At 33.3% G+C, this 15032-nt stretch overlaps 1 protein-coding gene and 1 long non-coding RNA gene across 2 annotated transcripts in view; one reads left to right on the top strand and one right to left on the bottom strand.

Moving 5' to 3' along the window:
• The window catches only part of LOC108554204 (uncharacterized), a 4508-nt gene extending 1674 nt beyond the window's left edge, over nt 1–2834 (top strand). The window contains exons 2-3 of the long non-coding RNA XR_001890685.1: nt 2387–2447; nt 2533–2834. This is a non-coding gene — a long non-coding RNA (uncharacterized LOC108554204). The remainder of the gene's footprint in view (nt 1–2386; nt 2448–2532) is intronic.
• The window catches only part of ETHR (ecdysis triggering hormone receptor), a 44978-nt gene that overhangs the window by 3382 nt on the left and 26564 nt on the right, over nt 1–15032 (bottom strand). Inside the window, exons 4-5 of the mRNA XM_017909406.1 lie at nt 5967–6075; nt 5216–5287 (exon numbers count right to left, since the gene is read on the bottom strand). Coding sequence (XP_017764895.1) covers nt 5216–5287; nt 5967–6075 — 181 coding nt within the window. The remainder of the gene's footprint in view (nt 1–5215; nt 5288–5966; nt 6076–15032) is intronic.

The following is a 15032-nucleotide window of genomic DNA, read 5'->3' as shown; positions in this document are numbered from 1 at the left end:
ATATATATAGGGTATTTCAAAATTCACGTAAGGAGTAATTTTGATGGAAAACACAGGTTTTTAATTAAAAATTGTAAATATTGTTCAACATTGCTTTTTCGTGTAGCGCTATATTTTTAATAACTTTGAATTTTCACGCTGTCTACTTTTCGTTGGCGACACTTTACCGCACAAATAGTGCAAAATTTAAATCTTGCCTGAATTTTGGGGCACCCTTTATGTTTTCCTGAAGAGTAACAGCTCCTACGTTTGATCTCAATTTCCAATTCCATTGCTGAGTTTAGTAACAAATTTCTTTAGAATGCAACCATCATAAACAAAATCGTGTTGAATTTATGGAAATTTAAATTAAATCCCTGATATTTATTGAAAATTCTATAAATATTTAAAATTCAAATACAAATTCAATTCCAAGTTCAAATTCAAATTCAAGTTCAAATTAAATATTTCCTTGATATTAGATTTCATTGAAAATCTTATACCATTTCACAAATCACTATTTTTTTCCATAAATTTATTTTCAAATCTACCACAGACCACTGGTCTGGAAAACCTGTTTCTTATCACAGCAAGGCGTCACGGATTCAAAGGGGATCTACTGCTTAATACCCTTCTAGGCAATAGGATCCTAAGGAACAAACTCTGCAATTGGTTTCCTTACTTATTCTGTCCTGTGCAATTTGAAATTTTTTCCTCGCAAGCTTTCAGTTAGTACCAAGATACCAGTTCCACAATACATTTTTCAACCCTTTTACGTTCAATTATAATTAATTTCTAACTGAGTTTAACTATTCAGTTCGATTTACGTTATTACCCCTTGGCAATCTTGCCCAATTACCTTTTGACAATTTTGCTCACACGGAAACAACCATCTTCTTCGCTCTTTTCCTAACAGATAGACGTAACAAGTTTTCGCCACACGGTAACTATTTCGCGTTCTTTCGTCCGTCCTTCGCAATTTTTTCAAACGCTCCATTTTCAGACAAAGCTCTCTTTCATCGAGCACCATTTCACGTACCAATTATATATCATGTTTTTGCTGCAAGTTAGAAAACTCAACTGGGATTTCAAGAATTTACTTGCGAATTAAATTCGTTTCTGTTAAGATGAAGCATAGTCGTTCTATAACTCTGTACCACAGAATAAAAATATAGAAGATCAATAAAAATTTAGATGCTTTTTGAAACAAATTTTTCTTGCAATTATACTGCAAAATAATTTTTAACGACGGTGCAAACAATTTTTGGATGACTTTCTAACATCATCATCGTCATTTGAAACTTCTATTATATAAATAGGAATTAAATTTTGAATTTAGCACCATCTTATCATTCGCTAATCTATGATTAGGGTGGTCCGAATATTTTAAGGTATCCATTTAACAGGAGTAATTTTATTTCGTTTAGATATAGTTCTATTGATTTTAGCACTGTTTTATAAGTCGCTGCTGCTGTTGTGACAGTGGTTTTTAATTTTTAATTTTAATGTTTAATTTTTTTTCAAGTTGTACAAGGTTTTATGTTTTATTGCTCTTCTTTATTTTCGTCTGGAGATATTCAAAGATTCCCTGCTTTTCATAGGAGAACGGGGGCAAAAATTTTCCTACAACCTCGGATCCTTCTAATCCCTTAATCTATGGACTCGGATTATGTATTTTGTCGCCCATCAATAACAGCGTCGAAAATCCGAGATTACTATTTCAGATGGCACTCCCATGCAACAAACAACGCCACAATATATACCACGGGGGCGTAACGTTGAATTTTCTGGCTCATTAATACCATCGACAACGTTCTCCCAGTAACTAGATTTGGTGAAATACTTCTGAACCCCTCGGGCATCCAGTTTCTCTCCAACTTTTGTTTTTCTCGTCCTCTTGTGCAACTGATCTAAGACTGAAATTTTATGAAGTTGATATAGAGTGTGGAAACGTAATTTATAGATTCCCGAGGGATCTGAAAGTTGTGATGGATTTATTTGACGCTGAAATTGTTGGTTTCTAAGCTCTCAATTCCTTTGTTGGACTTTATAACGAAGAGTTTGTATCCTGCTTTAAAATCAATATTATATTTTATTATATTTCTTGCGAATTCTAATTTCTGTTTTCTTAGTACAGGCATGATTAAGTACTTTATTATTAATCTACTTCTGTTTTGTTGTATTTCATTTAAAGACTGAGCTAAATTAAGTTTGATATTTATTAACTTGCTAGGTCTAACGTTAAGTGATTCTGTTGAGAGAATAAAATGTATGATAAAATGTAATTTATGATGATTTAAAAATTTCAAATACAGGATAACATTTCATAAATTATCCTGCATGGAATCATCTCTTTCTACCACCTCGTACCAGTTAATTTAATTTTAATTCTGTTGTTTATCTTCAGATTTATCAGATTGTACCCTGGAACCATCACCATTCGGATTGCCCTCGATCTTTCTTATAAGGTCTGTTGTCTTTGTAATGCTTTTCTTACTCCTTTCTCCGATATTTTCTTTCTTAAAAGAGGATCCTACTCTACCTTCTTCACAGGCTGAAGGCAGTTTCCCAAGCAACCATAAATTCAACGTGCAGAAGACCTCGACTCTGAAACGGGCAACCGCGCCCCTGTGATCCACGAGAGGAAAAAAGTGTTAGCGACGTGTAAAGCTCTCCCCCAGAAGTGGTTCATGGGTGATATTCTTTTTACGACATGCGAAACATGTTGCCTTTCTACGTGCGACCAAACTTGAACGTGAATGGTACACCACGTGGATTTCATGACTAGTTTGAATCGAATTTTATGGTCATCGTTTCTTTCCTTTTACTGTTGCATTTCAAGTGGTCCGTTGATATCCTTCACCCACTCAAATCTTTTCGTTTTTCGTCAGGAGTTGTTTTTAAGTGTACCAAAAATTAAGCATAACTGGCATCGAACATATCAGTCGAAGAGAATTTTGAGTTTAAACGAAAATATATTAATTTTAATTATGGAGATGTATGAAATTATAGCAATATCTGTAATTAGATTGTTCGTTGTGCTTATCAAATTAATATCTTAAATTGTGAAATATTTGGTAAACCAATTGTGTTACTACAATTGATGTTTTTACCAAATTTGATGATTTTGCGATTACGATATTGTACGATTTTTTGAGGTATTTTGGGACATAGAAGAGCTCATGACTGTTTTTTGTTGGATCAGCATTCTTGTCAACTTGTTTAATTACACAAAGTGGCTACGCAAAGTAGTTTTACTCAATGTTCCAGAAGAAATAGCTGCATCAGAGAGAGGCTTATTCATGAGAATACTAATGTAATTCCAGAAGAGTATCCGCACTCTTATTAGGATTATAGGACCATCTTTCTTCCAGTTTTTCTTCACCTACTTGAGAATCAACCTTTAATAACGATTAACATTTCTCGGTGCTTAAGAACGATAACATATAATCCGGATTAATGACACTCCATCATTAATCATTGAACTATGTTTTCCAATATTAAACATTCATATCCAAAATCCAAGCTTGATCATTATTTTAATCGAATTCAAACATTATAGATTTAAACTGCAATCTGCATAAGTTTAATATAAAATAAAATTATCCAGAAAAAAAATTTTAGTTTCATAGCTTTAAGATTGAAATAATGCGTTCAGGATGATTTTAGTATAATAGAGTCGAAATATGTCATGAGGTCTCCATAATTTCTCTTTAATTTGTATTTGCCTGAATAGACTGCTATTCTGTCTCGGTTACACCTCCATTTATAATCCTCATTCGTTTCTCACCGGGAGCAAAGTCAGAAATTTTCAAAGAATGTCTCACAGACCATTAAGGCTTTGCAGGTCACTAACGTAATTCTCTTATCATCGCAACTCCGTATCGATTTTTGTGGCCGGATTTCCTCAGAAAATACCACGGTGGAAAGCTATTCTTCACGTGTGCAACGATATGGTAACACATGGCCAGAGACTGCGATCGTCTCTCTCTTACGATATACTGCAGCTCGCGATATATTGTAATTGCGAGAAACAGCTGCCTTTAAACTTCCATTTATTCTTGATTCTTATTCAACGCGCCCCTCCCTCGGTGGCACTATATATTACCCGTAAAAGATCGTTGATCCCGTTAAAAATGGTAAACTGGAACGATTTTTCTTTCTAACGTACCTGAAAATAGTAAGTGCGCAGTTGGTAATAAGAAATTCAATTCGGATTTTTCTTCAGATGTTTTAACATTAAAACTTTAAAATTACCCTTTTTTATGACTTTGTAGCCTTATACGCTCCATGTAGATTAGCAGTATTTTTAACCTAACATTTAAAGAGAGATTATAAAACGAAATTATAGAACAATCTATCTTTTACCATTTGTCTTGATGTATCAGTGTTTCACTTTTTTAATTCTTCACATTACGTTGCTGTTTCAGTGATCATTTTTTATATCGACAAAAACTCTTCGAGCATGACCACTTGATTAAACGCTTCAATTGTCAAGGCACGGGTCGTGATACACGCAATGTTGCGTAGAAAAAGGAAAATAAAGAAAGAAAAATGTCGGACAAACAACGTGGACCATAGTCATGTTTAACGGGATGAACGTTATGGCCTGCATAACTGGTGCACAACGTAAAGCTGTGTGATTCACTGCAGTTTGCAGCTTCACGCCGCGGTGTTGCGCCACTTTAACACGTTGTTTACGCTCTCTGGCAATTAAGTTGGAAATCGTCCCGCGAGTTGAAATTATAAACGTTGCTTTTGGTTGTGCGAACGGTGAGTTGATTTCACGGGAAAATACATATTAGTTCAGCATATTGTTGATAATTCACATATATAAATTGGAAGAATTGTGATAATTCATAAAAAAACTTCAAAATACCATGATAATAAATATTTTTAATTTGTGACTGATACTTGTGACATAAAGCTGCCAACAGACAAAAAAAGAAACTCAAATTGTATTAAACTGGCGGGAAAAAAAGATGAAAAGAAAAAGAGATGAGTATTTCTATTTTTCTCCGGTGAAGAGAGCTGTATTCTGGGTATTTCTGCTACGCGGAAATGACGTGGCGAGTGCGAATGAAAAAACGATGGGAAATAAAGAGATAGGAAGAAAATGGAAAGGTAAGGGTAGAAGAGGAGCAAATGAAAGCACTGTATGCATCAGCTACGAAGAAAGCGGAAACGAAAAATCCAATGAGGCAATACTTTCATTTCTTTTTGTTCATTTTCTCACCTGGTACAAAGTGCCGCTGCCATCCATGCCACTAAGCAAAGAAACGTCGCTCTGGCTTTTGTGCACATGTACCTACGGAAAAATAGAAAAAGACATCGTGACTGACATCTGGGATTGATGAATGTAATATCAACTGATCGCATGATATCATTGGTGATTGACCATACCGACCGCGATCGTACAGGAAGATTACTTCCGCAGGCACCGATGTAAAAAAATAAAGTAGCAAGAAGTTGTGTTTGACAGAGTGGATTATTGACATGCCACACACGTGTTTCGTATCAATTACACTTCAAAGGGAGGAACGTTTGCAACAGACATGTTTCACGAGGAAGCAGGAAACAATATATATATATTTTTTTTAACAAGTTTTCATCGATGTTTTAATTTTCTCATGCAGTTTAGAAAAATTGAATGTTTGGTTATGTTCCTGTCGACCGAATCCGTGTGTACAAGTGTCTGTTCTATATGGTAAATATTATTAAATAGTATGGAAGGTTTCATTACTATATAAAATCATATAGAAAGATTCCAATTAAATATGTAACAGAAAAATGAAAATTCAATCGACATTCACGCGTTTCGTTCCCGTTTAGGTTACTGCTTTGTTTACGCACGAGTGGCACGCTGTTGGTGGACAATTTTTCACGTAAAATATTCATGACGATATTATGCGGTTATTTTTAAAATATTCAGGATGATGGTGTACTTTTATTTCTTAAATATTCTATAATCCTACTTTCTTACTTACCCAACTCTTAGAGGCTCGCAAATTGCATAATACCGCTCAAAACTGATTGCTAGGATTGTCAAAACTGAAGCATGCGCTACGGTCAACTCGACGAATGGTACAGCCTTACCTGAAATTGCGCAGATTCACTATTAAGGGAAAAATTAATCAAGTTACTGAAAAATAAAATTGGAAATATTAAAGGAATGTTTAATTTTCTCCTCATGGGAAATGAAAGAAAATATAAATCACCAATGCCATTAAAGGTAGTGTCTAACTACGTATTGGGACATTCTACTGAGAAATTGATCAGGTGATTATAGAAGCAGTCTAGTAAATATCGGTGTTTATGTATTTTTTTAGAGATTACGAATTAATATACTTTCCAGGATGGATAAAATACAGACATATATTTGTTTATATATCGAATAAATATATCAAAAATTTAATTCAATGACCAGGGAGAACAATTTCATTTGTTGCTAATATTTGCCAATTAGAGAATAAATAATTATCTGAAACTCGCATTTGGATAAATAGATTCCGCGCATTTTAATATGTCAATAATCATTGAAGACGAAAATCAATGTGATTTTTGCCTTGGTACGTATAATTAAAACACAATGAATCAATAACCAAAATTTATTATATACAGGGTGTTTCGTTTGTCACGCGTTCTTTAACGTCTATCTTATACTTGAAAGCAGAAAAGAAAAGAGAAAAATTCGGGAAGAAATTATATAACTGAAAAATTGGAAATCATAATATCCTTCGTTTTTAATTGAAGTTTAATTTACACAATTTTATACATTAACTCCTATCCAGCTGATAATAACTATATCACGTTCTAGATGGTGAAAGGTCAATCTTTACATTCAATAATCGGGAACAAGATTTACGATTCGAAATTTACGGTTCCTGAAAGGAAGATTGCCGGACAATCAGGCTATCGCAATAAAGTGGCACAACTATCTGGATGCTATTATTTTCCTGTGCCTTTCTTCCATTTATTCGATGTCTACCGTGCCAAGATCGACGAAGTAATTCAGTCCTCTTGCTCGTTCCAGGAAGTCACCGTGTTTTTTCGGTAAAGGTAAAACAAAAACACGAAACATTTTATTTCAAAAATAAAATGCACAATGTTTTAAATTAATGAAATTTTTTGGGTACATGCCTCTCATGACAATTACTGTTGCTGTCTAAAATTTAACGTTTCAGAATGTTAAGAAACTATTTCTGTATTTTTCGTTGTGGAACCTTTAAATCGGGCGGAATGTTTTCGTGACTGGATCCAAGTATAGAAGACAGAATTAGGAGAAAGTGTTGAATAATAGAACCGCCAAAGATTCCGGAAGCACGTTGAGCGCATAAGCCATGGAAAATTATGAGCCATCGCGGAGAATTGATCCATTCTGGATTCTAAACATAATGCAATTACTGAAAAACAACTCCATTCTTATACTATCATTCTTACTTTCAATAATGCACGTTATTTTTATGCACGACAATTTTTAATTTTATAATTTCTTATTTTTTTAACTTTATAGTTCGTGAGTAAAATCTCTGTTTGTAGCATTTGCAACGTTTCGTTATGTACCTTATGATTCATTAACGAATGTTGAATAATTTTCGACGAATCTACAGTTCTAATTCTGAAATTATTGATAAAGTAGTGAAAACCTTTTTTTCAATTTGTGGATAGCTATATATAGATGAATATATTGGGTCACTCATTTTTGAAGCTTCTTATATAATATTTGAAAGACTATAAATTACATAAGGCAACTGAAACGAATCGGATTTCTTTCCAAAATATTTTCAGATTTACAGTTACTCTCATAATTATTCAGTTTGGTATTATTCATTTTGAATCATCCGGTACGATCTTCAATATAGCGTTCAAAAATTACTTGCCTCTCGATAGATATTTCCATGGGTTCCCAAAATTTTTACGATTTTCATCTTTTTTCCATGAACGAAAATAAAAAAGGAAAAATGTAAATAAGCTAAATACTGTCCTCTTATTTTATATTGTCTCAGTTACTTCAATTATTATTGTCTGTGTATATTATAGCGTGAACCACTATATTTCGTAATAACACGGAAAGTTGTGGTGTTAGTGCATATTGAATGGTGAAAGGATTCTACTCGGGAGGATATGAAATTCTAGAGTTCTGTCCTACCAGTTCACTCGGAATATTGCGTTCTTCTGGACCCGCTGAATTGCCTGTTAATCTTCATTCAATCGTTCCAATGCTCCGTTCTATTTCTTTTCGCCTACATTCTTCAATTTTGGTGGGTATTGCACAAAAGATAAATAGGTTTGTCTAATATCGCACGTGAGTAGAAACAGACTCGAGTTGTCAGCCTATTTCAAGCACTTTCACTTTTCAAGGTCATCCCCTCTCCTCTAGCAGTAGTTACAGCGACCCCTAGTCGTTCGCACTACGAGTCATGCCCATTTAAAACGACACAAATTTGCGCGAATAGTAACCAACATTCGGAAAAACAACAAAAAATAATCTACCTTTTGAAGTTTACGTTGTGAGCATTTCCTTGCGACGGACGAAACGACACACGACCATACGTGCATACTTTCGCGGAAAATAAGTGCATTCTAGGAGAACAGCGGTGACAGAGTACAAAGCGGTTTTAAAAGGTTACTACGGTCTTTGTCGCACTCATTGTTACTGCGTTGTCTTCGCGGTCGCGTTAGAAACGCATATCAAATGCGAGCGCCATTAACGTATACTGCTATTCAAAAGTATGTGAATTTAACTCTTACTACTATTTAAAAAAAAAAAAAAAATTACGAAATCTTTAATGAACTTGATTAAATTTCACGTATTCTAGTTTAATTCGTTAAATAATTCACCAACAAGTCGTGGCATTCTGGCTGTAAGTTTTTTCATTTCTTCATCAATTAGGTTAATTTTACTCCGATTGTAAAACTTCCTATAAATGTTTCTCTGATTTTAAATATCGTTTTCAGAGCCAACTGTACGGAGCAGAGAGTAATGCAGTGCAGCGTATCTTGCGTCAACATTTATTTATTTGAAGAAATTGAAGACTTAAATTGTTCAATTTGATCTTATCAAGGTACAATACACATACACGCAATCACAATAGAATTTAATGGTAATCATTTAACAATAATAATAAATATTATATTTCGTAGTTGCTATGAAATTGGTAAGTGTCCACGTACTTTTGAACGACAGTGTACATGCGAACGCGCCTTCATAACTTCCTTTTTTGGGATTCTCTTCTCACCTCATGCGTGGAATTATCATTACAACGAGGAAAATAAGAAAGGACAAAAATATGGTTCAAAAAGGAAAATAAATTCAAAATCACGGGACTCATAAACAATTCTTTCTCTAGTAATGCATAAATCGATGTTATCTTTTCATATTTTGTAAACTGTTGTAAGATGTTGACGAAAAAAATTTGTTACAGAGAAAAGTGATGAAAAATACGTAGAATAGTTGAAATTATATGTAAGTACGTAAAATTCATTTTTTCGTTGACATTTTTGAATAATTGATAGTGCATCAATGACACGCGAATATAACTGTTCAGCTGATTAATATTGTATATGCTTTGAAGTAATTATCATCTATGATATTTACATTAACAGAGTAATGAACTGGAAATATTAATTTGTAATTATTGGATTTTCACTTAACACAGGATAATTATCCGTTTACCGCAATTTATTAACGATTAATCAGAACACTCGTTCTCACGGTTTTCTTCAATGCATGGTTAATAAAACAATTCGTTGCATTTGTGATCCTGTCTTCGCTTCTGTGTTGTTATTTATTATTCATAGAGCTCGGACAAACGTAGGACGCTTCCGGTTTGAACGAACGGAAATTGAATGACCGTTGGATATTGAATTATGAATTTCCAAAAATTCGAATAAAGTTTGATAATACAGAGATCTCTCTCGTAGCAAATATTTTAGAAATTGGATTTCCATCGCTGAGATATTTAACCATCGCAAATTTCCACGCTACTTTTATCAAAACGAGATAAAAACTTGGCGGAAGAGTTCGTGTAGAGCACTATAAATTCTTCTTAATTAACAATCGGTTAAATCCTATATGTAATTTTTTTGATATGTAACATTTGCTTGTAGGTTAGGTCAGAGCTCGTCATTGTTGCGAAGTAACCAAAAAGAACCAGTGTATTCGCCTCGCAGCTGGATTAGAATTTGTACAGTTTTCTAAAAAATCAAAGGGAGAAAATTTTTCATCTGTGTCGAGGAGAAGCAAGTTTCCGGCGTTCGAGGACGGCAGCGCCTTTTCCATTCTATTTCCTGCCACGAAGGTTAAAGAGAATTGGATAGAAAGCGGCAGGACAGGGAGGTGTTACGCCGGGCGTAGCATTAAATGCCCCAGCCTCTAAGAGCAACGGTAATTCCCCGTAGGGGGTAGAAGTTCAGCTGCTCGTTTCAGCCAGCCATCAACATTGTCCATCGCGCTGGACTTGGCCCGAGTGCGTCGTGTGCTAACGCCTGCCTTTTTCGTCCACCTTGCCTTAGCCTTGTCCAGGGCAGTCCTCAAGGCTTCCTCGAAACCGATAAAACATCACGTCGACTGGAAGACGCTTATTCAATTAGGATTCGTTCGTACAATTCAGTCTTACGATTTAGACAGATCTTCCTTCGCCCACCAGTTAGCGCTACTTATACCGCCGAGAAGCGTGAAGCTAGTCACGTTCACGTGTTCGATGACAACTTCGAAGAAGATTGGACATATATTTATGCGATCAAATGGATATACATTGGAATTTCCATTATATGAGTCAATTGGGAGAAACAGGTATTTATATAAGAAAATTTTCATATAACAGAAAGAGGTTAGTACTCGGTTTTATTTCATATGTTCCCCCTTAAGGGGGCATACCAGTACGTAACCTTCGAAAAATCGGTTTTGTTCATTGTCTTAAAAAATTCTCCGTTCTTTGCTACGTCAAGTGCAAAAATCCGAAATCGAAATTCGAAAAACTGGCATCACTGAAATTAACTCTGACTCGAGCAGACATTTTTGTCAACCAAATGTTTAACCTCAATTTTCTCGGAACACTGCTTTTAATCATGGTGGATAGCATAACGAAAGAACCGAAGTTCCAATCGCCATGAAATTTTTTGAGCATGTGTCTAAGACACATAGCTGACCACTAACAGGGAACCTAAACATTCAGAAAATTTTTCAAAAAAATTGTTTTTTAAAAACAATTTGTCTTTTTCTATCATCTTCAACTTCATGATTATTTTTTGAACCTGTTGGAAGCTCTAAATTTGATAACTTATTCGCCATATTTTTCTTTGCACTGTATCCTGTCCACCATTAAGATCCGCGCCATTTTGCGGATGGTTGATTCAAGATTGTTTTCCGGACATTTCTGTTGTGATATTTTTATCCCAATTTTTTTATAAGTAGTTTGAGGTTGAAAGTAAAGTCGGTGAAAAATTTACATGGCTACCTTCTTCCAATCATTCTCTATGAATTTTTAAAAGGAGGTTATGATAGAGGTTATTATGTCATACTGGTCTGCTTCCTTACTTGACTAGCTGTTTCAAATGAACAAATTAGTATTATAAACAAATTAGTATTATTTGTTATTATTACTGTATTTATGCATTAAAGGAGCTTTTCAGTGGTAGAATGACGACAAATATGAACTTTGGAATGCCATAATAGGTGTATTATGAGTTAAGCCAATACTCTCAACGTTTTCACTGCACGTGAAATTAGATTTGGTAGTTGTGAGCAGGATTAATAGGGATTGCAATAAATTCGAGGCAATGTGCGACAGCAACAATAAAATTTGAATTTAAAACCAACGAATCATCAAAGGAAATTCGTTGAATTTATCAAAAATGATAAATACATTATCGATTGTTATTTCAACGTCATTTTTAAATCGGAAAATCGATCCTTTAATAATATTTTGAACGAATAATTTTAGTTTTTTTACGATAAAATTTTTATTATCTATTTCTATAAACAATTTTAATAATTCCTCTAGATTTTTATGATAGACTGTTTATTAATTACGTATACTATTATATAGGCGTATATGTAATTTATATTCGCAGAAAAAATAAATGTCAAAATTTGCGTTTTGTCGACGTTCTTACTTCCGTTTAAGATCGATTCTAATGTGATTCCCACGAGTGACATAGGTAGGAACTTGTAATACGGTTACGGGGATGGAACTTTTTATCGTACAGCTCGAGCTTTGGTTAAATCTTTCTCATTCCAAATTGCTAGTGCTCTGTAGCTCATGGCAGCACAGTAGTTAGAATTATGAGGATTCGTCTTTAGTGAATAACTAGCAATTCCGCGATGGTGGCCATTTCGCAGACTAAACGTTAAGACGAAAAAGTTGTTCAAATCTAAATTCCTTTCTAATTTTATTCGACGACTCGATTTCTTCTTTCACGTAACATTAATAAAATTTTTAATTAATAAAAATCTAAATTTTTCTATCGTCCTTAATTTCCGCAAAAAATGAGAGTTTTTATAAGGTAGAATTTTTAGTTATAATGAAGTATCATATAAAAAGTATGAATGTTAGGAGGTTTATTATTGTCTTGAAAGTTAGGTTAGAGTATTCCGAATTCATAAATGTCCAAAATTAAATAACTATAATTGGCCATGAATGTTTAAAAATAAGCCACCAAGCTTACTTTCTATGCATATTCTTGCAATTTTTCAAAAATTTGTTATGCGACTTAGTTAAAGTTCATAAAACATATTTATAAATTAATCATCATGAAATTTTTTGAGCATGTGTCTAAGACACATAGCTGACCACTAACAGGGAACCTAAACATTCAGAAAATTTTTCAAAAAAATTGTTTTTTAAAAACAATTTGTCTTTTTCTATCATCTTCAACTTCATGATTATTTTTTGAACCTGTTGGAAGCTCTAAATTTGATAACTTATTCGCCATATTTTTCTTTGCACTGTATCCTGTCCACCATTAAGATCCGCGCCATTTTGCGGATGGTTGATTCAAGATTGTTTTCCGGACATTTCTGTTGTGATATTTTTATCCCAATTTTTTTATAAGTAGTTTGAGGTTGAAAGTAAAGTCGGTGAAAAATTTACATGGCTACCTTCTTCCAATCATTCTCTATGAATTTTTAAAAGGAGGTTATGATAGAGGTTATTATGTCATACTGGTCTGCTTCCTTACTTGACTAGCTGTTTCAAATGAACAAATTAGTATTATAAACAAATTAGTATTATTTGTTATTATTACTGTATTTATGCATTAAAGGAGCTTTTCAGTGGTAGAATGACGACAAATATGAACTTTGGAATGCCATAATAGGTGTATTATGAGTTAAGCCAATACTCTCAACGTTTTCACTGCACGTGAAATTAGATTTGGTAGTTGTGAGCAGGATTAATAGGGATTGCAATAAATTCGAGGCAATGTGCGACAGCAACAATAAAATTTGAATTTAAAACCAACGAATCATCAAAGGAAATTCGTTGAATTTATCAAAAATGATAAATACATTATCGATTGTTATTTCAACGTCATTTTTAAATCGGAAAATCGATCCTTTAATAATATTTTGAACGAATAATTTTAGTTTTTTTACGATAAAATTTTTATTATCTATTTCTATAAACAATTTTAATAATTCCTCTAGATTTTTATGATAGACTGTTTATTAATTACGTATACTATTATATAGGCGTATATGTAATTTATATTCGCAGAAAAAATAAATGTCAAAATTTGCGTTTTGTCGACGTTCTTACTTCCGTTTAAGATCGATTCTAATGTGATTCCCACGAGTGACATAGGTAGGAACTTGTAATACGGTTACGGGGATGGAACTTTTTATCGTACAGCTCGAGCTTTGGTTAAATCTTTCTCATTCCAAATTGCTAGTGCTCTGTAGCTCATGGCAGCACAGTAGTTAGAATTATGAGGATTCGTCTTTAGTGAATAACTAGCAATTCCGCGATGGTGGCCATTTCGCAGACTAAACGTTAAGACGAAAAAGTTGTTCAAATCTAAATTCCTTTCTAATTTTATTCGACGACTCGATTTCTTCTTTCACGTAACATTAATAAAATTTTTAATTAATAAAAATCTAAATTTTTCTATCGTCCTTAATTTCCGCAAAAAATGAGAGTTTTTATAAGGTAGAATTTTTAGTTATAATGAAGTATCATATAAAAAGTATGAATGTTAGGAGGTTTATTATTGTCTTGAAAGTTAGGTTAGAGTATTCCGAATTCATAAATGTCCAAAATTAAATAACTATAATTGGCCATGAATGTTTAAAAATAAGCCACCAAGCTTACTTTCTATGCATATTCTTGCAATTTTTCAAAAATTTGTTATGCGACTTAGTTAAAGTTCATAAAACATATTTATAAATTAATCAATTTATTATTAAGAACAAACGAATATCTTTAATAACAAATTGTTCATCGTGTAAATTTATAATAAAGGTGAAAAAATTAATAAACTATTGGCTATTACTTGAACTTATAATGTACTTGTGTTAAAATGTACCAACAATTTGCAAAAAGTTTATAAATTATTACATCTATTGTTAATAACAAATTAATATTGTTAATAACAAATTGTTCGCAACGTAAATTTATAATAGGAATAAAAAAGTTATTTAATTATTGCCTATGAGAGCGGAAAATTAATAATTAATAAAATCGGTGAAGTTCGAAAATTTTCAATTGGGGTGGGGGACTTGACCGATCGGCGGCTATATAAGAAGCGTCGCGTCGCAGCATTAATCATTTGTCGGTTTGACTTCGGGAGTGTAACATCTAAATTTCATTGTGCGCGAGGGGTGTGGGTCCGAAGTGAGGTTGGGGCTAGCCACCCCACCCTCATCCCACCCCATTAAACAATTTACTAATAAATTTTCTTTTGCTTTCAGATATTAATTATTTTTTTTTCTGGTTTTAATTATTTTTTCTTTTTCCAGGTTTTAATTATTTTTTTACTTTCCAGGTTTTATTTTTCGTTTCTCTTTATTTTTATTCGAATATTTCGTATAATATTCGAATGTTTCGTCGTTC

The sequence above is a fragment of the Eufriesea mexicana genome, unplaced genomic scaffold (assembly GCF_001483705.2).
Source record: "Eufriesea mexicana isolate 0111107269 unplaced genomic scaffold, ASM148370v2 scaffold18034, whole genome shotgun sequence".
Taxonomy (NCBI): domain Eukaryota; kingdom Metazoa; phylum Arthropoda; class Insecta; order Hymenoptera; family Apidae; genus Eufriesea; species Eufriesea mexicana.
Note: the sequence above shows the minus strand (reverse complement) of the source record. Positions and strands in the feature narration are given on the sequence as shown.